Here is a 25,293-nt window from a genome sequence, read left to right as displayed (position 1 = left end):
CGTTGGTACATGTCCACAAGGTTGCTGTGCTAGCTCCCCATGAGTTGTTGACAAACTTGCAGAGGAGTATGACTCTTGACTGGATTTAGCCTGTCTTCTTGACGTGTTGTTGAAAGCACAGAGCGCATTCAAGCTTTATCCCCAAATAAGTAGGGTACAGTTGGCTGACGGTGCAGAAGGACCTGGAGCTGTCAATGAGCTCAACTCGATGATGAGTTGAAACAAGATGACGCTGTCTTCAGTGTGTTTTTTGAGTCTTCACTTCAAAAAATACTTGGCTGAAGTCTCGAGGTCAGATAACAGGCAGGACTCCAGCTCCTCAAAGCTCCTTCTGCCTATTGACAGGCAGATGTCATCAGTGTACATAAACTTTGTTGTTGAGGAGGGTGGCAGGTCAGCTGTGTCTATCTATCTATCTATAAAAGAGGTACTCCTGAGGGAATTCTGCACCAAAAAATTAAAAATTCTGAAAAATTCTGCATATTTTATTTGTCAAAGTAACACAAGATAATCACTCCAGTTCAATTATTTTGATAATTTATTTCAAAATACTTGTCAGCAAGTATGTCTGTAACAATACAGACAAAAAAAAAGATTTTTTTTAACAAATAGATTCCTTATTAGACATATTAATACAGAACTTTGAGTAATTCATTTAAACTACAACACAGAAACATATTTCCTGCACCTGTCAGAAGCAGTGCAAAGGTATGATGTTCCCCTCTGGTGTTGTCTAGACCAGTGGTCTGCTAGGCCACTCCAATCCTTGACTCTGGGAGCTCTGCTGTGAGAACCCCCACTCCTGGGCTGTTCACGCACAGCCTCTGGGTGTAAGTTGCTCCCAGCTACTTGCAAGCGAATGACACTACCCAATATCTCCAGTTCCAGACACAACCGTAGGAACTTCTGTCTTGCAGTGTCCAGTTATGCCCGCTGGACGCTGCAAGCTTATATAAGTTTGTCAATTTAACAAAGAAATTGATATGTACCAGGCTTGTTATCCCAAGGGGAGCCTCTGTCACACTGCAAACCAAACGCACTGCTTCAGGTAGAATAAACAAACAAATGTATTAACTATAAAGATAGATTTTGAGTAATTATAAGTCAAAGCATAACAAGTCAGATTTGGTCAAATGAAATAAAAGCAAAATGCATTCTAAGCTGATCTTAACACTTTCAATGTCCTTACAAACTTAGATGCTTCTCACCACAGGCTGGCTGGTTACTTTTCAGTCAGGTTCTCCCCTTTGATCAGCGCTTCAGTCGCTTGGTGTAGTGTCTGTAGATGTAGGTGGAAGAGAGAGAGCCAGCATGGCAACTGTCTCTCCCTTTTATCATGTCCTTTCTTCCCTCCTGGCTTTGCCCCCCACCTTCAGAGTCAGGTGAGCATTACTGAATCTCTCTAAGCAAGGTTGGGCAAATTCCCTGGTGTGGCCTCATACAGGTGAGTCATCGCATTGTAGCTCTCTTGCTGGACAATGGCTGTTGATGAGTTGATTGACACATCGCCTGGGTGTTGGATACTTTCCTTGCTATTGCCTCTGCGGAGCTAATATCTGGCTGATTCCCCCACCTTACAGCCTGTTTTAGTGACAACCATACCACACAATTCTTATAACTTCATATGCATTAATGATACACATATATGGATAGAGAAATGACTTTCAGCAGATCATAACCTTTCCCCGATACCTTACAAGGCATGCTTTATATGTAAGATCACGATTATATGAAAATGAGGAATATGGGGGTTACATTATGGTCCCCCAAGGTATACAATGTCACAAAAGGCTTGGGGGAATCAGGGGTAATGGAGCAGTTGAGGGAGAGGAAAGGAGCCTGGAATGAACCTGGTGGGTTGTTGGGTGTGGGTGGGAAAGGTATGGAACAGGAGTTTTTTGGGGGGACAGAGAAGGGGGAGAAGGGAGGCATTGTTAGGGAATTGGGGAGCCTCCCCCATGCAGACCCTGGCTGACCCCAAACCTCTCCTATGCAGTCAGGCACATCTGACCCTGTCCCCACACATCCCCCATCCCCATGTGGCCCTGCAGCCTTCTTCTCCCATCTCCCTGTGGCCCTGCACCCCCACTCCTATTTGGCCCCTGGCTCAATGCTGTCACCCCACTAGCTCCTGAGCCCGTGCTCCAGGGTATCGCACTCACAAGCCATTTTGAACCCTGGTTTGTGACCCTCCCTGCCCCCTCCCTCCAGCAGCCCTGTGTGCCCCACTCTGCCTGTGCTAACTTGGCTCCACAGACAGAGTGCTGTGATGAACTTCTACTTCTGGGGGAATTCTGCGCCACTGCACACAATTTTTTTTCCCTGCAGAAAATACATTCTGCCTGAGAAGTGCTGCAGTTCCGCCTTTCGCCCACCACAGGCGGCTGTGGCGCCAGAACAGCCAGCAGCTGGCTGCATTCTTGCTGCTGGCTGTTCTGGCACCACAGCCGCTTCCGGCAGGCAAAAAGCGGAACTGCAGCACTTCTCAGGCAGAATGTATTTTCTGCAGGGGAAAAAAATCTGTGGCAGGACATGAATTATGGGAGTGTGCAGTATTCCCCCAGGAGTAAAGAGTATTGGAGGGAGTACAGATCCTTACAGAAATCCATTGTTCATATGACACTGGGGACTTGAACCATCTCCACACTTGACAATCACTGTTCTGTTAGAAATCAATGTGATGCTGTATGATTGAATATGACCATTTATATTATTGTTGCTAGCACTGTTATACAATTGCAACAAATCTTATGCAAAGTATGGCATGTAAGGTATCAATGAAAAGTTGTAACCTGCTAAGTATGATAGTTCTGTTTATATCTTTATATCTGAAGTTATGAATATTGGCTATGTATCTGTATCTCAGAAATGTGTTGTATGCCTGGCTCACACCTTCTCTCCCCCCCACCAATAGATTTACATCAGGGCTAGACAGCTATGTTTTGATGGCCCATTAAGGACACTCAGCTCACAATGGGCCTGTGACTTTCCTCTCCAGCCTCTGATCACTCAATCACCAACATACAAAGTCACTCCCAGCTGGGTACATGAATGCTATGCCCAGCCAGCCATGAATATATACAGGGTGACACCAGCATATCTCTCAGTCCCACTCTTGCCCCCCAAAAATGTGCATCTTGTACCATTCAGTAGCCCACTGGAGCGTACAAGCTCATATATTACTCCATCATTCCAACAAAGGGTAATAAATATGCACCAGCTTTGTTGTCTCAAGTGGAGCCTTCCCAAACCCTTCAATTCAAATTCACTGTTTTAGATAAAACAGTAAAACAAGTTTATTAACTTGAAAAAGATATATATTTAAGTGATTTACAAGTGAAAAGGCATAAAAGTCAGAGTTGGTTACAAAAGAAATAAAAAGATAAATTTGCAAGCTAATTCCTAAACTTTACAAAGGCTAATAAATGTAAAAGCAAAAAGATTTCTCTCACCCAAAAGCTTTCAACAGTCTGTACTGGCTGGAAAAACCTCCAGAGGACCACTCCCTCTAGTTCAATGATGTCTTTCAAGGGATCTTACTGTCATCAGTAGGGATGGGGGAGGAGAGGTATCTAGAGCAAGGGTGGCCAACCTGAGAAGGAGCCAGAATTTACCAATGTACATTGCCAAAGAGTCACAGTAATACGTCAGCAGCCCCGCATCAGCTTCCCTCCCCACTCCCAGCGCCTCCCACCCACTGGCAGCCCCGCCAATCAGCACCCCCCCTCCCTCCCCGCACCTCCCGATCAGCTGTTTCATGGTGTGCAGGGGTGGGGGGGCGGGAAGGGGTGGATTGGGGGCAAAGCATGTGGCAGAGCCAGGGGTTGAGCAGTGAGCACCCCCTGGCACATTGGAAAGTTGGCGCCTGTAGCTCCAGCCCTGGAGTCGGTGTCTATACAAGGAGCCGCATGTTAACTTCTGAAGAGCCCCATGTGGCTCCAGAGCCACAGGCTGGCCACCCCTGGTCTAGAGGCACCTTTGCTGGATCATGGGGTCAGGCAGTTCTATGGCGTACATGAGCTGCCAACTGTCCTTCCGGTGTGAATTGTAAATTTCTTCTTTACAACTCCCCTGCTGGCAAATCCCCAGTTACGTATGTAATGGCTATTTAGCACTTTGCTGGCATGCCAGTGTGGCTTTGTCTCCGAGGAAATGGCTTAGGAGTGTTATCCAGAATTACAACATATTTCTGTAGCAATCTTACAGCAAAATCTCATAATTTCACATGCAGTGTTGTTACACACATTTCAACAGGATAATAATATTCATCAGATTATGAGTTTATAAATGAGTTTTTAAAGGTACACTTTGTACAAAATATATCATAACCATATAGAAGTGATGAACACGTAGTACAGTGTGTCACATGAATGCGTCAAATAAAAGCTGTCAGTCTAATCAGCTGATCCTCAGCATTATGGCCTGGTTGGAACCCTGCCTGATACTGAGGTAACTGTGGGGCAATTAAAGGCAATAGTCATTTAAGTACCAGTCTCTCAAACAGCTTAAAAGTTATGCTGATCAAAGTGATTGGATGATAGTCCTTTGAGTCATCTGCCTTCCTTCTAGGCTTGAGAAGTGCCAGTGCATGTTACCTTTGGAGCTGCACTGCATTCCAAACAAGTATTATAGAGTCTTACCGGAAAGTCACAACAAGATGAACTCCTCTGATGCAGGAATTCCCCCAAAAAGTTATGCTGCAGTGTATAGTCCATCTGATCAAGCGTAATAAGTACCACATAATTTGTTCATATGAATTCTTGTAATAACAGTCATTTTCCCAACAAAATACTCAATCAAAATACTTTATTTAGAAAGGCAAAACATTGAGAGAGGCAAAAGGTACAGTTCTTTAGTAAAAGACCATCAAATGCATGGAAGATAAAAAAATGACTTTTAAGAACTAGTTAAGGGAACTCAAAATTCTGTTGTGTTCTCCAGCACACAAAGAACAAGCCAGGTATTTTCAGTCCAGATTACTTATTTCAGATTAAGGAAATACAGAGTGAGAAAACATATAAAGTCTTCATGAGAGCACAAAAAATGACTTTCTCAGAAATATTTTGCATCAAAAATAAAACACACAATAGTAAGTGCCTCATAACCACAACTGCAGCAAGCAGAGACCTTTTATACATTTCAAGGTTCAGTATACAGCAAACAGAATGACAGCTTCTTTTTTCAGTTACATGACCATCCATACATAACTTTATATTGGATATAAATTCACTATCTCTGCTGCTAGTACATATGTACCAACCATAGAAATAAGGGCCTTGTTTTTCTTTGTGTTTGCTCTGAGTGTTGCTTTTAATGCTCTCACTGATGCATTTTCCTTCCTTCAGCATATGAGGTGTTGCCTTGAGTCTAGTGTTACATGGTGACCTCAGTGTCAATTATATTAAATTTTGGAATGAGACATTCTTCTGTGACCCTTAGCCATATTACTGTGATCTTCCATGTCTTGCAGCCCATTCACAGGCAATGACTACAAGCCCTATAAGACTCTCTGAAGTAAAGTATCTGATAATACTGCTGATTTGCTGTTTGCCTCAAAAGCTCATTTCAGTGTTTTAGCAGCTACCACTATTTAACTACTAATAGGTGAGACGTCTTCATTTTCTTTTCTTAATCTTTCAGTAATTATTGGGTCCCTGCCTGCAACCATCTGGACTTTGTGCAAGACAATTGCACAGTGGTTGCGCAGACTGACATCCTCCTTCCAAACACAAGGGCATGGGATGGAGCACTAGTATCCATTTCAAGCAATACTGCCTCTGTGTATCAGGTTAGGCCAGAAGAGTCACATAGTCACTGGGTCTCCTTGCAAGAGCTGTGTGAATAACTGATTGTTTTGGTTCACTGGCAATTCCAAACAGCTATCTGGGCTGAAGGCCTTTCTTGTGGGTGGCAGAATTGGGTGTGGGTGGGCTGGCAAGACCCCACTCACCCAAGGGCAGCAGGTCCCTAAGTGGCAGGTTAATGAAGGCCATCTTCCAAACAAACCCACTTGTTTAATGTCTCCTGGTCCTGTACATAGCAGGGTTTCTTCCTACAGACTAGTCTGGAGCATGGTTTAAGTAGTCACACACTACTCACATGTATAATTACATGCACATACTAACTTGTCCTTAGAGGATTGGTACTTTAAATGGTAGATAGACAAAGTATAGTGAAGTCAGTGGCTGTTCCAAGTCCCCCATCTCAAGACACATTCTTCATCAGAAGAGGAGTGTCTATTGATCTAAGATCCTTTAATTAGAAAAATGGAAACACATGAACTCCAAGAGTGATCAGGTTTTGAGTAGCACTTGTAAAGAGGCCAGCTTCACAAAATCTGGGATTTATCTGCAGATAAACCATCTGATGTTTAATTTTGATAAATTCAAGGTATAAGAAATAATATAATTTTTTAGGAGAAGGGTTTTCAGTATAAAATCTTGTCTTTAGAATTAAAATGTGTGTGTGGGCGGGTTAGGTTTAGGGTAAAAGTAGATTGGAGAAATTAACAGTTGCTGAATCAATGAGCTAAAATAATTAAAATTGACTTCTTAATCCAATTCTTAATGGAGTTAACATGCATCAAGAGCTGTAGGTTTAGTGAACATACAGGATGTTGCTTCTTATAGGGCTGACACTAATTTTTAAACAATATTTCCAGTCTGAGGAGAGCCTCTAGCAGCTGTAGGCACTTACGCAGCTACTCTGTTGTGTGTGTGTGTGTGTGTGTGTGCTGGGGGTGTGGATGTTCATTCACCACTTGGGCTATGTCTACGCTGCAGTTAGACACCTGCAGCTGGCCTCTTCCAGTTGACTTGGGGCTTGGGCTAAGGTGTTGTTTAATTGCAGTGTGGACATTCAGGATTGGGCTGATGCCTGGGTTCTAGGACCCTACAAGAGCCAAACATCTACACCGCAATTAAACAGTCTCTTAGCCTGAGCCCCGTAAGCCTGAGCCAGCTGGCAGACGTGAGAGATGGTAGACTTGGGATTTAGGCATCTGCTGCCCTTGGGTGAGGGTACACATAACGCTCAAAGGCTGGGTTACTTGAAGGATGGTTCACAAGCTGGCTGACTACATAAAAACTGCAGTATTGGCCTTCCGGTCTGTCAGTGGTGGGATGTCATTCAGGTAAGACTGACGTTGGCCATGGGGAAAATATTTAAAAATCAGGAGTTTAGCCCTAATGCTGAATCTTGGGTTTGAGGACTGAATTTGAGGGTGGGAGATATTATTTCGTTTATCCCTACAAAACAACAATCATAATTAGAGTACATGACATCTTTGACTGACAATATACTTATAGGATCTTCTGAGCCAGGAATAAATGTTTTGCTGGAATTTACCGTACAGAAATGACAAAACATAAATCCCTTTTAACATTCTATTGCTCTCAAAGGCAGCACCCTATTTGATGAGGTAGCAGCACAACAGCCTTTATTACTTTAAAACAGGGTTTTGCAAATTATTCATCCCACACACAGAGAACACACAGACATTATGGGTTATAATTATGCCACTCGTTCAGCCCCAGCTGGATTCTGGAGGCCTTTCTCCTTTTGGATTGTTGGGTATCATTTGCATTCAGATAGTCTGTCAGATAGTTTGTCTTCTGGTTTCTTTGAGGATGAAGTCCTTCTGAACTTCTCACTCTGGCTCCCACAAACTGTGTTAAGAAAGTGCTGAAGAATTGCTCTCTCTGTCAATACAATTAAAAAACAAAAGAGTTAATTTGAATCTCAAGCTGTCAACTGCAATAAATTCCAGGAAAGATGAACATTGGGATAGTCTATTTTATCTAAAGATTTCATTTACAAATTCTGAGTGAGGATACAACAACCATTGCACTTTTAATATACTGTTTTTATAGGAGCACAGACAATTCTCTCCTACATATTCGTGTGTAGGGGAGGAAAAATTCTCTGTTTCCTAGTAATTCCTCCAGGAGGGGCAAGGGGCTCAGGGTTCACCCCCCCTGCAGGACAGGGAGAGATGATTTTTTTTTACCTTTCCAACAAGTGTGAAGAGTGCAGTGTTCAGAAAGTTTCGCAGCTTGTGTTTCATCAGTGACTGCGTGCATGATAATTTACACAGGATGGATTAAATTGTTTCTTAGTATGGTACCCTACCTTGCTTTGGAGCTCTTTCAATGTACTTATTAACTTGTTCTGGATCCAGAGAATTTAAAATTGATAAGATATTGAAATATTCTTTCCCAAAATCTCTTTGGTATGTGGTCATCTGTTTAATGTTTTCTTGGTTCTGGATGTGAGAAAATGTCACGGTAGGAACTGTAAAGGTAAACCAGGTAGGAACATTTGAGTGAAACCAAGCATAACCCTATAATCCTCCCCTTCATCTTTCCCCTCTCCTTCCTTGTACTGTAGTCTCCTCTGTTCTTCTCATTTTAATTGAGGCCCTTTTCCTTCAATAGAATCAGTCTCTTCATATCTTAGTGCAGAATTAGCACCTTAAGAGTACATCTAAGTGCCTTAAGGAAAGGGAAGCCTTATCTGTATTGTAAAGCACCATTAATATCTGTGATACTATATAAATAATAATAATTAATAATCTCTGTGTAGTTAGCTTTGGATAGTGTTTGTTTGGAATCCAGTCTATACCCAGTTTTAGCTACCAGGTGTTAGGCCTGAGACCTGATCAACTCCCCTCCCCTCCCCCATATTGAACCAGCCTTGGGTGAAAGTCAGGGAGTTCACCACTAACATTGAAAAAAGGAATGTTCTGCGGCTGATAAAGCACCCCTACCTCAGGAATGTCCCTAACTAGAGCTAGAACCACCAAGGTTGTAAAGATGCTGGGAAGTTAGGGAGGATCCAGAAAGAGACTCAACAAATGGTAAAATAAGCTCTGACCAGCGTTTTATGCTGACCATCTGGACAACCAGAGAAGGTCACAACTAAGTTACAATTTGGGCATGAAAGATAAAATGTAAAAAACTTGGGCAGGAAGGAGGACACATAGGTGCTAGTGTGTAATTGGTTAAAAATTTTGTTATTTAGGAATGTGGGATAATGTGATAGGTTTAGTAAATTTGAAGGAGGTAGCTAGTTTTACCTATATAATGTAAATGAAAAATAATGCTCTTTAGGAAGCATTTCCGGATTGCAGTGCAACATCACGCTGCTAGAACTCTGACCCCTCTGCACGACCATGACGTGCAGAGGCATCACTGGGAACCCCCAGATGAATGAATCCTGACTGGCCATCGGGTGAAAATTGTCTGTATATTGGGAGTGGTGAGCATAAAAGATTTGCTTGGTATTCTCTGTGTGTTTAGAGCACAACTGTGTAAAGGCTCTTTCACTGGGAAAAGGTTCCGCAGACCCGTAGAGCCCCGAGGGAAAGGGCAGGTACTTAAATTGACCAGATTTCTTCCTGAGCCCTGTGGGTAAGGATAGGTGCCTTACACCCTGAGCCCTCGGAAGGGAAAGGGTGGGGGTGCCTAAATGGATTGGGTCATGCCTTGAGCCCTCGGAAGGATATAGACGGGGTGCCTTAAATTGAGCGGGTAACACAGTATTTTGAATTTTCTCTCAGTCAGGCTTCAGCTTGGCCATGGTACTGAGACATACACATCCTTCTGGACTTCTCTGCAGTATTTCATACCTCTGATTAACAAATATTCCTGTGCCACCTCCAGGAAGCTCCAAGAGGGATCTGAAATGCCTTAAACTGGCTCAGGTGCATATCTTTAGACCAACCCAACAGAGTCATTATGGGTAAGTATACCTCCCTCTCTAAATCCCTCAATCTGTGGGGTTCCCTTAGGATCAGTCTCTCCTCGTATTATTTCCGCACCAATAGGAAGCCAATGAGAGAGATGGTGAGACAACACAGGCTGAAATGCCAGCAGTACACAGATGGCACCTGTAGTAGGAAGGAGGACTAAGGCATGAACTGGTACTCAAGAGACCGAAGGTCAGTTCCTGGCTCAGTTACAGACTTCTTGTGTGACTTTGTTCAAATCACTTAATCTACCCTGTGCCTCCATTTCCCATCTGTAAAATGGGGGGAAATGCTTCCCTATTTAACAGGAGTGTTGTGAGGATAAAACCCATTAATGAGTGAAAGGTGCTTAGATACAATGATTAAGGTCATATAAGAACCTAGATAGACACCTAGCTCTATATCTTCTTTAAACAGCACCATCTTCCAGCTTTCTCAATGGCTTGTTGAAAAATCAGCACTTAGCTGAACAGCAGCTCCACAGGGTGGCAAAGGCTGCTTGGAAGATGCACGTAATCAAGTGTATTTCCCAATGGGCTGGCCCTGACCATTCCTGGGTTGGCTTTGACCAATTTGTATGTGGCACTGGCAAGCTCTGAACCTCTCCCCCAGTGGATGAGGAATTGCATCACTGTGCCCTCACTCCCAGCAGACTTTCCAATGCTAGGGGTCATTTTCCCAATCTGACATGTCTGTGCATGTCAAATATTGGTGAACAGAGTTCTTGTGGTGGGATTTACAAGAGCACTCAGCTCCCTTTGACTTCAATAGGAGCAGAGATAAGCAAATCAAAAGCACATTTGCACTTCTATGTGTAAAATTACTCCATGGTGCAAAGCCATGCTGGACTTTCATAAAGAAACAGGCTCATTTTCTCCTGTCACAGGAAAACTTCAGACATCACCAATCAGTTACGTAAGTAGAAGTGACCAGAGACTACCGAAGAACTAATTTAATAGTTGATAGGATTTCAAAAGAATCTGATTCCTCAGAGGAATACCATGTGAAGAGCTGAAGCCATGGTTTTCATCAGTTCACAATATTTTACTTATTTAAGGTTTTAAAAACAAATATATTCTTACCAACTCCTTTTGCTGGAATATGCCGGTTTGCATTACATCCATATTTCCAGGAAAAGTCCATGAAGTCATGGATGTGGGCTGGGGCCTGGTAATGATGCCTAAACTCAGTTGCTGGAGGATGTGGGATTCTTTTTTTCCAGTCACAAGGCACAGGAATAGTATCTTTAATTTGTAAACCTGGAGAAGTTAAAAAATAGTGTCAGTTTTATGGTCCAATAAAATATCTTCTTCTCAATGAAACAGGGATATGTGTGTGTGTGTGCGTGCGCGCGTCTCAGAAGTAAACAACAGGAAGCTAACCAGTAGGGCCAGTTAAAATTTTTCTGTCAAATCTTTTTCTTTTCTTTTTTTAAATAGAAAATTGGGCTTTCAACTAAATGAAAAGGATCTGCTTCCATGGAAAATTACAAGTTGTTATTGACAAACTGAATGCTCAAGAACTTAAAAAAAAATTTGGTTCCCGATCAAAAACCTGCATGTTTTGAGTCTAAAATGCCACCATAGTACCTCATGGGGTTGTGGTTTGCGTGCCACGTGCTCCCATTCTCCTCTTGGACCAGGCTACCCAGCAGGACCACATCTCCCATGATGCATGCCCTACCCTCAGCAAAAGGGGAGACCATGCTGCGTTATGAGAGTTGTAGTTCAATCAGGGAGCCTGGCTTATAGAGGAGAACAGGAGCATGAAGCACCAAAACTACAACTCCCAAGAGGCACCAAGGCAGCATTTCTTTTTGGTTGAAATTTTCTATATGAAAAAACCCCCTCATCTTCTGACCTGCTCTACTAATCAGTCATATTGGCACCTCACTACAGATGGAAAGAGTTGAAAGGCTGGATGTGTGGTGAGGGAGATAAGATTACAATAGACCGGCATTAAATTTCTGAGTCAACAGGTGCTTTACTTCCAAGATGTGTTAGGACCTTGCCCAAAGTCCATTCAGGTGAATGGAAGCCTTTCCATTTATTTCAGTGGGCACCACAGAAAGAGAGATTGTCAAGGGGACAATGAGGAAGCACTGAACAATGGAACCAGGGATGAAGCATGTGACTAGGTGAGGGAAAAGGGAGGAGATGGAAAGAAAGGGGTTAGTTGGGTTCCTGGTGGGGCCCTGACCCTACCATCCATCTGCCCCAGCTGCAATGGGGAGAACATACATGTTGCATGCACCCTGTGGCCCACACTTCCTTTATGCTCCCAGAGAAACAGTGTCTGCCTGAGACACAGTGCCTCCAAGACCCCTGCTGGGGCAATGTGCCTCTGCTCTGTCCTCGACATTACCACAGCACTGTGCCTCAGAGTGTCTTAATGGACCCTTAATGGACCATTTTAAAAGAAGAGAGAGAAATCATTGACCTTACCCTGTGGTAATCCTAAATAATCTCCATTATAGGTAGAGTTGAACTTTGCTCTGATTGCTTCCCTGACCTCTTGTTTAGAAATAGGCTGTGTCCAGGGTGAAAGGCTGTTGGAGGGCTGCGGTTTTTCTTCTCGAGGCATCTTCCAAATCATGAAACTCTAATAACACAAAGAGTGGGATTTTGTAGATCTGCAGGTCTACAATCAGAGCATCACATGTACAGTAAATTAGATTGTATTCAGCCAGCTCCCACAGAGTAAGATATAATTTGAAGTTCAGTAATAATAATGCCTGTTTCTTATATAGCACTTTTCATCAGTAGATCTTGAAATGCTTCATAATCTTTAATCTATTTCTCCTCCTTCAAATACCCCTATTAGGGGTTATTCCCATTCTACAGATGGGAAACTGAGGAACAGAAAGGCTAAGTGATTTGCCCAAGGTTACACAGGAAGTCCATGGCAGAGCAGGAAATTGAACCACATCCTAGGCCAATGCCATAGTCACTGGACCAGCCTTTCTCTTTTGTTGTATATTAACCACAATAATTCTACTATATGAGGAGTTTCAAGTAGTATTCATAGAAAGCACCAGTTATATGCTGCCAGTTTTGAAAAGGGACGTATCAACTTGAAAACTAGTCAGCCAATTACAAAATAAAAATGAATTTACAATCGTTTCAGGTACTTCTTCTTCTCCCAAGACCCCTAACCAATTTTTGTGGGCTTATAATCATATTTTCCTATTTTTAGAATGCTTCTCTCTCCCTAGTTGCTGTGTAAGAAAGACACACAAACAGCAGAGAAAACTAACAAAAAAGAGGAAACAGTGAAATTGACTATAAGCTAAGAGCCTGATCCAAAATGCTGTCAAATGTCCAAAGTAAACAAGCTGAAAATGGAGAAAAAGAGCCCCTGGCTCTTAACACAAAAGCAGGGATGTTAACCTCAGGCCAAATTCCAGTCTGGCTAATAATTACATTCTGCTCCTCAAATACTCAGCAGCTGAATACTTTGCCCCTTCCTGTCATAAACATTGGGTAATAGCACTGTGCACTGCTGTATATCACAGGTGGATGAAGTGATTAGTGTGGGTATGTGCTTATGGTCTGTAAAATGCTTTGGGATCCTTTGAGATGGGCAGTATTTAAATATGAGTCTTTATTTTTCTTTTCAGACCATTGTGGAGACCAAATGAAAAAGGATGGAAATGATGAAAAGATGTAAATGCTAAGGGCTGAATATTCTGGACATACATGAAGAAATGGAGACCATCTACAGAAGATGGTGATACACAGAAGAGTTTACTGAATGGAAGGAATACTATGGTTAGTCTGCTATGGAGTGGCTGCAGCCCAAAACGGAGCAGAGACTGCACATTTCAGAATGGGAATATTCGTGCATCACCACAGAAGAGCCACCAAACCTCCCAAATAATATCTGCCCAAGATAGTACTTAAAGAAGAGACCTGACATTGTTCTTTTACACTGTAAACATATTAGTGAATGATGTTGTTTTCTTCAACTACCAGATCCCAGAGTCAGAATAACACCCACCTCTTCAAAGTTTCTTGTTGCTAAGTGCTTCTACTGGCATCCCATATAGTGGTGTGCTCCAAAACTACAGCGCCATAAACTTTGTATCGGAAACAAAATAGTAAGCCCTACCACAGTACCTTTCCAGCAACCATAAATGAGGGAGAATGCTATAGCATTCCTTACTTGACTGGGATGAGGATTGTTTCTCCTTGTTCCTGATGATGAGCCAGTCATTATAGGTTCTGCCTTGGAATATGGTTTCCAACAGAACTCTTCTCTGTAAGTATTAAAGCCAATAGGATCACTAAGTTGGTATGGATTCACATGTCCTTTTGCTGTTCTGGGACTATAAGAAATACGTTAGAAATTACAGTTACAAATAGGGACACAAAGTATAAAAGCACATCTATCATTTACCACCTGTAATACTGCAAATATTGTGGTAAATGTCAGGTTTCAGAGTAGCAGCCGTGTTAGTCTGTATCCACAAAAAGAAAACAAGTACTTGTGGCACCTTAGAGACTAACAAATTTATTTGAGCATAAGCTTTCGTGAGCTACAGTTCACTTCATCGGATGCATGCAGTGGAAAATACAGTAGGGGGATTTTATATACACAGAGAACATGAAACAATGGGTGTTACCATACACACTGTAACGAGAGTGATCAGGTAAGGTGAGCTATTACCAGCAGGAGAGGAAAAAAAACCTTTTGTAATGATAATCAAGGTGGGCCATTTCCAGCAGTTAACAAGACCGTGTGACGAACAGTTGGGGGGGGGAGGAATAAACGTGGGGAAACAGTTTTACTTTGTGTAATGACACATCCACTCCCAGTCTTTATTCAAGCCTAAGTTAATGGTGTCCAGTTTGCAAATTAATTCCAATTCAGCAGTCTCTCATTGGAGTCTGTTTCTGAAGTTTTTTTGTTGTAATATTGCCACTTTTAGGTCTGTAGTCGAGTGACCAGAGAGATTGAAGTGTTCTCCAACTGGTTTTTGAATGTTATAATTCTTGACATCTGATTTGTGTCCATTTATTCTTTTACGTAGAGACTGTCCGGTTTGGCCAATGTACATGGCAGAGGGGCATTGCTGGCACATGATGGCATATATCACATTGGTAGATGTGCAGGTGAACGAGCCTCTGATAGTGTGGCTGATGTGATTAGGCCCTATGATGGTGTCCCCTGAATAGATATGTGGACGCAGTTGGCAATAGGCTTTGTTGCAAGGATAGGTTCCTGGATTAGTGTTTTTGTTGTGTGGTGTGTGGCTGTTAGTGAGTATTTGCTTCAGGTTGGTGGCTGTCTGTAAGCAAGGACCGGCCTGTCTCCCAAGATCTGTGAGAGTGATGGGTCATCCTTCAGGATAGGTTGTAGATCCTTGATGATGCGCTGGAGAGGTTTTAGTTGGGGGCTGAAGGTGACGGCTAGCTCTCGTCCCCTAATGCCCCTACTCTACTTGCACTACATTGATGACATCTTCATCATCCGCACCCATGGAAAAGAAGCTCTTGAGGAATTCCACCATGGTTTCAACAATTTCCATCCCACCATCAACCTCAGTCTGGACCAGTCCACACAAGATATCCACTTCCTGGACACTACAGTGCTAATAAGTGATGGTCACATAAACACTACCCTATACCAGAAACCTGCTGACTGCTATACTTACCTATATGCCTCCAACTTTCATCCAGACCACACCACACGATCCATTGTCTACAGCCAAGTTCTACGATACAACCGCATTTGCTCCAACCCCTCGGACAGAGACAAACACCTACAAGATCTCTATCAAGCATTCTGACAACTACAATACCCACCTGCTGAAGTGAAGAAACAGATTGACAGAGCCAGAAGAGTACCCAGAAGTTACTTACTACAGGACAGGCCCAACAAAGAAAATAACAGAACGCCACTAGCCATCACCTTCAGCCCCCAACTAAAACTTCTCCAGCGCATCATCAAGGATCTACAACCTATCCTGAAGGACGACCTATCACTCTCAAAGGTCTTGGGAGAAGGCCAATCCTTGCTTACAGACAGCCCCCAACCTGAAGCAAATACTCACCAGCAACCACACACCACACAACAAAAATACTAACCCAGGAACCTATCCTTGCAAGCCCATTGCCAACTGTGTCCACATATCTATTCGGGGACACCATCATAGGGCCTAATCACATCAGCCACACTATCAGAGGCTCGTTCACCTGCACATCTACCAATGTGATATATGCCATCATGTGCCAGCAATGCCCCTCTGCCATGTACATTGGCCAAACCGGACAGTCTCTACGTAAAAGAATAAATGGACACAAATCAGATGTCAAGAATTATAACATTCAAAAACCAGTTGGAGAACACTTCAATCTCTCTGGTCACTCGACTACAGACCTAAAAGTGGCAATATTACAACAAAAAAACTTCAGAAACAGACTCCAATGAGAGACTGCTGAATTGGAATTAATTTGCAAACTGGACACCATTAACTTAGGCTTGAATAAAGACTGGGAGTGGATGTGTCATTACACAAAGTAAAACTATTTCCCCATGTTTATTTCCCCCCCCTCCCCCCCCACTGTTCCTTACACATTCTTGTCAACTGCTGGAAATGGCCCACCTTGATTATCACTACAAAAGGTTTTTTTTCCTCTCCTGCTGGTAATAGCTCATCTTACCGGATCACTCTTGTTACAGTGTGTTTGGTAACAAGCACTGTTTCATTTCTCTGTGTATATAAAATCCCCCTACTGTATTTTCCACTGCATGCATCCGATGAAGTGAGCTGTAGCTCATGAAAGCTTATGCTCAAATAAATTTGTTCATCGCTAAGGTGCCACAAGTACTCCTTTTCTTTTTGTGGTAAATGTATTTCCTATTATAAGTATTGCAAACACTGGGGTAAAGTCACATACTATCATGCATTAAATCTGTTGGGTTTTGTTTTTGCCAAGTGCTACTGTAACTCAACAGTTACTCATCTGGAAATGAACACAGGTTTTCAATACATCACAAAAACAAAACTAACAGAAGTGTTAGCATTAATCTAACCAATATTGTCTTACCGTACTGCTTCAGTCTCTACTGGTGCTCTATATGGGTATTCATGTTTCATTGTAGTTTCATACGGATCCCACATTATTTTGTCTCCTAAAAACATATTGTACCAGTTATAAATGTGATAAATACACAATGCGGTCTATCCTATCTTTGTGACTATTCAAATAAATCATTCAGATGTAAGAAACTATGGATAAGCAATTTCATAAAGCTATACACACAAAATAACTCAGGACCATTTGTGGCCACAAAGAATTCCCTCTCAATTGAATCAGCTGGAGTCAACCGCAGCAACTGATGTGCTTTCTTTGCCTTGCCTTTGCATCTGTATGCTATTTCATCTGCCTTTGTAAGCATCATGTTAGTTGAGAGTAGTTAATCCAAACAGGGCTGAGTATATGTTGGCAGAAATAGGTAAATTCTTTACTTGGATTGAAATTCTTTAGAGCAGGAACCATCTTTTTACACATTTGTAAAATTTGTATTTGCACATCATCTAGCACAGGGGTCGGCAACCTTTCAGAAGTGGTGTGCCGAGTCTTCATTTATTCTCTCTAATTTAAGGTTTCGCGTGCCAGTAGTACATTTTAACGTTTTTAGAAGGTCTCTTTCTATAAGTCCATAATATATAACTAAACTATTGTTGTATGTAAAGTAAATAAGGTTTTTAAAATGTTTAAGAAACTTCATTTAAAATTCAATTAAAATGCAGAGCCCCCCGGACCGGTGAGCAGGACCCGGGCAGTGAGAGTGCCACTGAAAATCAGCTCGCGTGCCGCCTTCGGCACCCGTGCCATAGGTTGTCTCCCCCTGCTCTAGTATAATGGTGTTAGGGCCTCTAGCTGCTACCATAAGAAAACAGCATGCTTAAAGTAGGGTCTGGTGACACTGATGGTAAAAAAGCCTGAGCCCTAGCTACAGTACTGCTTCCACTGTTGCTACCATTGGACTGCGCCGGGGAGAATTACAGGCCCCATTTCTGGCATAGTATACATGGCCATGGGAAACAATCAGGAGAAAAGCAGAGGGGTTTGGAGAGGGAAGGCATAAAAATTGAGAACAGTATTAGGAAGAAGGGAGAGCAGAGATTTGAACTAGAGTGTGAATATACAGTGCTATGAGGGTAGTGATATTGACAACATTTTCAAAGAAGAGGGAGACAGATGAGAATGAGGGAAACCAAAAAAGGAGAAGTTGAACAGTTTGGAAATAATAAAATGTGAATGGATTAGAACTTTCAAGCAATGGTTCTCAAACAGGGGTTGGGACCCCAAAGTGGGTTGTAACCCCATTTTAATGGGGTTGCTAGGGCTGGCGTTAGACTTGCTGGGGCCTGGGGCCAAAGCCGGAGCCCTAATCCCCAGGGCCGAAGCTGAAGCCCAAGTCCCACTGCCTGGGGCCAAAGCTGAAGCCTGAGCCCCTCCGCCCAGGGCCAAAGCCCAAGGGCTTCAGCCCCTGGGTGGCAGGGCTCTGGCTTTGGCTCCCCTGCCTGGAGTAGTGGGGCTTAGGTTTTGGTCCCCGACCTGGGGTGGCAGGGCTCAGGCAGGCTCAGGCTTTGGTCCCCCGTCCAGAAGTTTTGTGGATCACAGTGGAACCTACAACTGGGGTTTAGGTGCCTAAGTACCATAGGTACCGAATTCCCTCTTTCCCATGGGCACTCAACCCCCCCTGCCCCTGGCCCCACCCCCACTCTTCCATGAACCCTGACCCCGCCCCGCCTCTTCCCACCCCTTCCCCAAATTCCCCACCCCAACTCCGTCCCCTCCCTGCCAATATTCCAACTCCTTTCCCAAATCCCTGCCCTGGCCCCGCCTCTTCCCCGCCTCCTCTCCTGAGTGTACGTTCCTGCTCTTCCTCCCCTTGGAGTGTGCTAACACTGCCAAACAGCTGTTTGGCAGCAGCCGGGCGGGAAACGCTGGGAGGTAGGAGGAGGAGCGGGGACGCAGCGTGCTTGGGGGGAGGTGGGGCGAGGGGGAGCGGGAGCTTGGGTGCCGGTGGGTGCAGGTGGGTGCAGAGCACCCACTAATTTTTCCCCATGGGTGCTTCAGCCCCGGAGCACCCACAGAGTCAGCGCCTATGCTAAGTACCATTGTGGATCTGGGTCTTAGATTACTCATAAACATAAAGTTAAGCATGTGTAAAGGTGTAAAGGTTTTTGTGGGATTTTGGGTAATCGTCACTTGCTATTTCTGTGCAGAAACCCTAACCAAACTCAGCACTCCATACCTCAAAGGAGTTAATTAAGACCACAGCACTGACAAAAAATAATTTAAACAAGTGAATATGTGGAAGTTCACTTCTATGGAAAGTAAGTTGTAAACACTAAACAAAACTAGTTCTAAAGTGACAGGGCCTTGCAGTGTTCGGTTTGAGTTACAAGATCACCCTATTTTGTATTTGCTCCTTTGATGACACTTGTAGAACTTGATGTGACAATAGAGAATTCTGAATTTGTGGTTAGGGACTGAATTTGCGGTTAGAGACTAAAAGGGGCAAGGCTATTCCTTTTGTAAATGCCAGACATTACAATACATTACATTTCCAAACCCAGACATTACATTATAGATAATTTAACACTCCCCCTACAAAAAATGCAGCCCGATGAAACTATTCTGTATAAGGGCTTATATCATGCTCATCATCATAGTATCTGAGCACTTTCCAGTAGTGCATTAAGTGATGTGACTAACATTTGCCATGGTTAGTGTAGTGTCTTTGTTTTAGTAGAGTTTTCTTTGTTATGGGAGGTTCTATGAATGTGTTGCTATGTGCTTATATTTGAGAAGACAGGTAGAAGGCATGTGCTTGGAAGGGAAGGTGATGAGATGCATGATGGACTTTGGTTCCTGGGGGACTTTGAGCTCTTCCAATTGAAGCAGCAGGAAAGTGCCAATCTGCCCTGTGCGGTGTTACTGTAACTATCTTGGTCCAAATATATGAGAAAGATAAGATGGGGGAGGTAACAGCTTTTATTGGACCAGCTTCTGGTGGCGCCAGGTTCAAGCTTTTGAGCCATACAGAACTCTTCCTTAGGTCAGCACAGGGAGGAATTGCGTGGAGGGGCCAGCTGCACCAACACAGATTGCTACCCACAGCCCAGCCCAACTAACCAGGGCGTATTTGCTGATGGCAGCATTTCCATGGGGCTGCCTCACATTCCTTCTGCCTGGCCCTCAGTTCCCCCACCCCACCACCATGCAACCTACGCTCCTCTAGTTGCCCCACTGCTAGGGTTGCCAACTTCCTATTTGCAGAAAACCGAACACCCTTGCCCTGCCCCCTGCCCTGCCCACACCATCCCCGCTCCCTCTGTCGCTCACTCTTCTCCACCCTTGCTCACTCACTCGTTTTCACTGTGCTGGGTCCGAGGAATTTGGAGTGTGGAAGGTGGCTCAGGGCAGGGGGTTGGGACGCAGGAGGGGGTGTGGGATGCAGGCTCCAGAGGGAGTTTGGGTGTGGGAGAGGGCTCAGGGCTGGGGCAGGATGTTGGGGTCCGGAGGGGGTTTGGGCTCTGGGAGGGAGTTTGGGTTTGGGAGGGGGCTCAGGGCTGGGGCACGGGAAGGAGTTTGGGGTGCGGGCTCCAGCCGGGTACCGCGTACCTCAGGCGGCTCCCGGAAGCAGCCAGCATATCTGGCTCCTAGGCAGCGGAGGTGCGGCCAGGCGGCTCTGCGTGCTCCCCCCGGCCACGGGCGCCTCCCGCACAGCTTCCATTGGCCACGCTCACAGCCAATGGGTGCTGTGGAGGAAGCGCTCGGGGCAGGGGCAGGGGCAGCACGTGGAGCCCCCTGGCCGGCCCTGTGCCTAGGGGCTGCAGGAACATGCCGGCCGCTTCGGGGCACCTGCCTACGCCGCAACCAAACTTTTAACGGCCCGGTCAGCAGTACTGATCAGAGCTGCCAGGGTCCCTTTTTGCCCAGGGCGTTCTGGCAACCCTACCCACGGCTCCCACCACAGTACCTTCGGCCCTCTCTGGCTGGCCACGCCCCCTGGCCAGCCACGCCCCTTCCCCGTCTCCCTGCTCCCAGCCCCTGCCGGGGACCCTGGCAACAGCCGAGGACATGGAGCCCACGCGTCTTTATTGCTAAGGCGCATGCGCACCTCACTCGCGCCTGGGCTCCGCTCCCAGCGCCCGCGGGGCGGGTCTCACCTGGCGGAGCGGGGGCCGGCGAGCCGGGGCGGGGTCTCCCGCGGGGGTCCTGGGCGGCCGTGGTCCCGTTGATGGGGGGAAGGGCGGGTCTCCGTCGCCCGCCCCGCGGCGCCGTGTGGGGTCGGCAAGAGGCGCTTCCCCCCGGCGGCTCCAGCCCGTGCGGCGGCGGGGGCCGAGGCCCAGAGTCAGCGGGGGCCAGGGGGCGCCGCTCCGTGCCGCGGGCAAGGGCTGGGCCTGCAGGGGGCCGGGCCGCTGGGAGCCGTTGGCGCGGGACGCCGCCCGGTTGCCCCGGCGCCCGTCTGGTGATTGTGACCGGGGGCGGGGCGGGGCGTCCTGTCCCCCTTGGCGGGCCCGGGTCTAGCCCACAGAGCCCGGCCTGGGGTGGCTACGGCGCGAGCCCCTCGGACATTTTCCGCTGCCCAGCTCGCGGGGCAGCCTGGCTTTCGCGGGAGGCGGGGAGCCGCGGCTCCCGCGCGGGCTGCTAGGGTAGGAAGGGGCGAGCGGGACCGCGGGAAATGTTCCCACCCACCCGACTCTGCCCCGCCCCTGCCTCGCGCCCCTCGGGTGCCTGGGCTTCCCTGGCGTGAGCCAAAGCTGGCACCGCAGCTGTAGCAGCCTTTCTGCCGTTCCCATTTTCACCCTGCCTTGACAGTAACGTCCCCATAGGTGCCGGCTCTGTGGGTGCTCCAGCAGTCGTGGTAAAAAAGTAGGGGGTGCTTAGCACCCACCGGCAGCCAGCTCTCCCCCCCCCCCTTCCCCCGTGTCTCCAGCCTGCCAAAATCAGCTGTTCAGCTGCCTGCAGGAGGCGCTGGGAGCGAGGAGCCAGGATGGGGCTGAACTGTGCAGGAAGAGGCAGGGCTGGGGGCGGGCCAGGGGTGTGAAGAGGTTTTTTTTGGAGGGGGGGCGGGTTGAGCACCCCCAGGGGCCCCGGGAAGACTGCACCTGTTAAGTCTACACTTAAGCGCTATAGCAACATTGCTGAAGTGTTTTAAGTGAAGACAGGCTTATGCCAATGGGAGGGTGTCTTCCATCCGCATAGTTAATCCAGCTCCCCAGAGCAATGCGGAAGCTCTCCCACTGACATAGCGCTGTCTCCACCAAGGCTTAGGTCGGTATAACTACATTGCTCAAGGGTGTGGATTTTTCGCACCCCTCAGCGATGTAGTTATACTGATATAAATCTAGTGTAGCCCTGGCCTGAATCCCTTACTTCACAGTGTTTCCTTATTGGTTCTGCTTTGTTAATGTCTGATTAAAGTGGCCTTTTCTGTAAATTCTGTAGGAGATCGGTGCCCTGAACTGTTGAGTTTTTCGTAGGATAGTTGTGGACTACAAGAAACACAGGAGAAATTGCAATAACATCTGCACTGAATGTGTATTACAGACAAATCTCTTTCAGTAGTTTGAACGTTAAAAGGTCAGCTTATGTGAAACTATTAACTGATATAGTCTAATGGCCTCCATTGTGGAGCAGACTTCAGTTGTTTTACTGCCCAATAAGCTTTACTTGTTACTGCCTGCAGTTGTATTACACAGCAAGTAGTTAAGGAAAATGAAATGGAAATAAAAGTTATATTTAAATATTTAAAAGGAAATGTGGAAAATGAATTGCTGAATAGCATGCTTATCTACTCGTTCTGATATTGTTCATTGCAGATTTGTTTCTCATTTGTTTAGGTTGACTTGACATATTTAAAAACAAATCAGCAAGATTTGGGGCTGGGGCCTTGGGATATTTGCTGGTGTTTCCCTGTGTATAGTTCATAAGTGGCTTGCAAAGTATTCATGCAGCTTAGCTGGGTGTGCCTCTGCATGGTGGTGGCTGAGTGACTGTAGCACTGAGACAGGTTTGCTGCTTGTCACTGGCAATACATTGAGACAGTGCAGGCTGGAGAGTTAAGGAGATACAGTGTTCTCACAGTTCCAGGTTGTACCCTAGGAACCCATCACAGAGTGATAATTTGCAATTGTTTAAGAACACTTTACTAGATGTCCAAAAAGTTGCAATCCTACAATCAAGGAAGGTCTGAGCTGATTTTAAAATAAACTGTTTTAGAGAGGAAGGGAACGCAGCTATTATATATAATAAAAATAAACAAATGGAAGAAGGGGGAAGTTGATAGTAAATAATATAAATCAGAAGCTAGGAATTGTAGAAAATTGATAAGGGAAGCAAGGAGATACCTATAACCAGCAGAGTTAAGGACAATAAGGAGTTTGTTCCTAATATGAAAAGGAGTACTTGTGGCACCTTAGAGACTAACCAATTTATCTGAGCATGAGCTTTCGTGAGCTACAGCTCACTTCATCGGATGCATACTGTGGAAACTGCAGAATACATTATATACACAGAGACCATGAAACAATACCTCCTCCCACCCCACTCTCCTGCTGGTAATAGCTTATCTAAAGTGATCATCAAGTTGGGCCATTTCCAGCACAAATCCAGGTTTTCTCACCCCCCCCCCCCCAACACACATACACAAACTCACTCTCCTGCTGGTAATAGCTTATCCAAAGTGACCACTCTCCCTACAATGTGCATGATAATCAAGGTGGGCCATTTCCAGCACAAATCCAGGTTCTCTCACCCCCTCCAAAAACCACACACACAAACTCACTCTCCTGCTGGTAATATCCTATCCAAAGTGACCACTCTCCTTACAACGTGCATGAAAATCAAGGTGGGCCATTTCCAGCACAAATACAGGTTTTCTCACCCCCCCCCCCCTTCCCAAAAAACACACATACACAAACTCACTCTCCTGCTGGTAATAGCTTATCCAAAGTGACCACTCTCCCTACAATGTGCATGACAATCAAGGTGGGCCATTTCCAGCATAAATCCAAGTTTAACCAGAACGTCTGGGGGGGGGGGGAGGTAGGAAAAAACAAGGGCAAATAGGCTACCTTGCATAATGACTTAGCCACTCCCAGTCTCTATTTAAGTCTAAATTAATAGTATCCAATTTGCAAATGAATTCCAATTCAGCAGTTTCTCGCTGGAGTCTGGATTTGAAGTTTTTTTGTTGTAAGATAGCGACCTTCATGTCTGTGATTGCGTGACCAGAGAGATTGAAGTGTTCTCCGACTGGTTTATGAATGTTATAATTCTTGACATCTGATTTGTGTCCATTTATTCTTTTACGTAGAGACTGTCCAGTTTGACCAATGTACATGGCAGAGGGGCATTGCTGGCACATGATGGCATATATCACATTGGTGGATGTGCAGGTGAACGAGCCTCTGATAGTGTGGCTGATGTTATTAGGCCCTGTGATGGTGTCCCCTGAATAGATATGTGGGCACAGTTGGCAACGGGCTTTGTTGCAAGGATAGGTTCCTGGGTTAGTGGTTCTGTTGTGTCAACTCACCAAATGTGGTTGTTGGTGAGTATGCGCTTCAGGTTGGGGGGCTGTCTGTAGGCAAGGACTGGCCTGTCTCCCAAGATTTGTGAGAGTGTTGGGTCATCCTTCAGGATAGGTTGTAGATCCTTAATGCGTTGGAGGGGTTTTAGTTGGGGGTTGAAGGTGACGGCTAGTGGCGTTCTGTTATTTTCTTTGTTAGGCCTGTCCTGTAGTACGTGACTTCTGGGAACTCTTCTGGCTCTATCAATCTGTTTCTTCACTTCCGCAGGTGGGTATTGTAGTTGTAAGAATGCTTGATAGAGATCTTGTAGGTGTTTGTCTCTGTCTGAGGGGTTGGAGCAAATGTGATTGTATCGCAGAGCTTGGCTGTAGACGATGGATCGTGTGGTGTGGTCAGGGTGAAAGCTGGAGGCATGTAGGTAGGAATAGCGGTCAGTAGGTTTCCGGTATAGGGTGGTGTTTATGTGACCATTGTTTATTAGCACTGTAGTGTCCAGGAAGTGGATCTCTTGTGTGGACTGGACCAGGCTGAGGTTGATGGTGGGATGGAAATTGTTGAAATCATGGTGGAATTCCTCAAGGGCTTCTTTTCCATGGGTCCAGATGATGAAGATGTCATCAATATAGCGCAAGTAGAGTAGGGGCGTTAGGGGATGAGAGCTGAGGAAGCGTTGTTCTAAATCAGCCATAAAAATGTTGGCATACTGTGGGGCCATGTGGGTACCCATAGCAGTGCCGCTGATCTGAAGGTATACATTGTCCCCAAATGTAAAATAGTTATGGGTAAGGACAAAGTCACAAAGTTCAGCCACCAGGTTAGCCGTGACATTATCGGGGATAGTGTTCTTGACGGCTTGTAGTCCATCTTTGTGTGGAATGTTGGTGTAGAGGGCTTCTACATCCATAGTGGCCAGGATGGTGTTATCAGGAAGATCACCGATGGATTGTAGTTTCCTCAGGAAGTCATTGGTGTCTCGAAGGTA

At 45.4% G+C, this 25,293-nt stretch overlaps 1 protein-coding gene across 1 annotated transcript; it reads right to left on the bottom strand.

Annotated features, from left to right (window-relative positions):
- Positions 1-4,883: 4,883 nt before the first annotated feature.
- TEX26 (testis expressed 26) lies at positions 4,884-21,041 on the bottom strand. Its single transcript, XM_074959222.1, has 7 exons — positions 20,943-21,041; positions 16,801-16,885; positions 13,913-14,075; positions 12,193-12,349; positions 10,831-11,007; positions 8,131-8,292; positions 4,884-7,700 (listed from the first exon to the last, which is right to left on the bottom strand). Exons 2-7 carry the CDS (start codon positions 16,872-16,874, stop codon positions 7,576-7,578), a joined length of 858 nt encoding a protein of 285 aa, XP_074815323.1. The 5' UTR covers positions 16,875-16,885; positions 20,943-21,041; the 3' UTR covers positions 4,884-7,575.
- Positions 21,042-25,293: the final 4,252 nt, after the last annotated feature.

Source organism: Natator depressus, chromosome 1 (genome assembly GCF_965152275.1).
Source record: "Natator depressus isolate rNatDep1 chromosome 1, rNatDep2.hap1, whole genome shotgun sequence".
Classification (NCBI taxonomy): domain Eukaryota; kingdom Metazoa; phylum Chordata; order Testudines; family Cheloniidae; genus Natator; species Natator depressus.
The sequence above is the reverse complement of the archived record's forward strand: the minus strand, read 5'-3'. Positions and strand labels throughout refer to the sequence as shown.

Excerpts from the sequence above, each read along its gene's own strand:
- TEX26 (XM_074959222.1), bottom strand. The coding sequence starts at position 16,874 with ATGTGGGATCCGTATGAAACTACAATGAAACATGAATACCCATATAGA. Across the intron at positions 12,350-13,912 it reads ACAATCCTCATCCCAGTCAA|AGTTTCATGATTTGGAAGAT; the intron begins GTAAGGAATGCT and ends TTGTGTTATTAG. Across the intron at positions 7,701-8,130 it reads TGAAAGAGCTCCAAAGCAAG|AGAGAGCAATTCTTCAGCAC; the intron begins GTAGGGTACCAT and ends TTGTATTGACAG.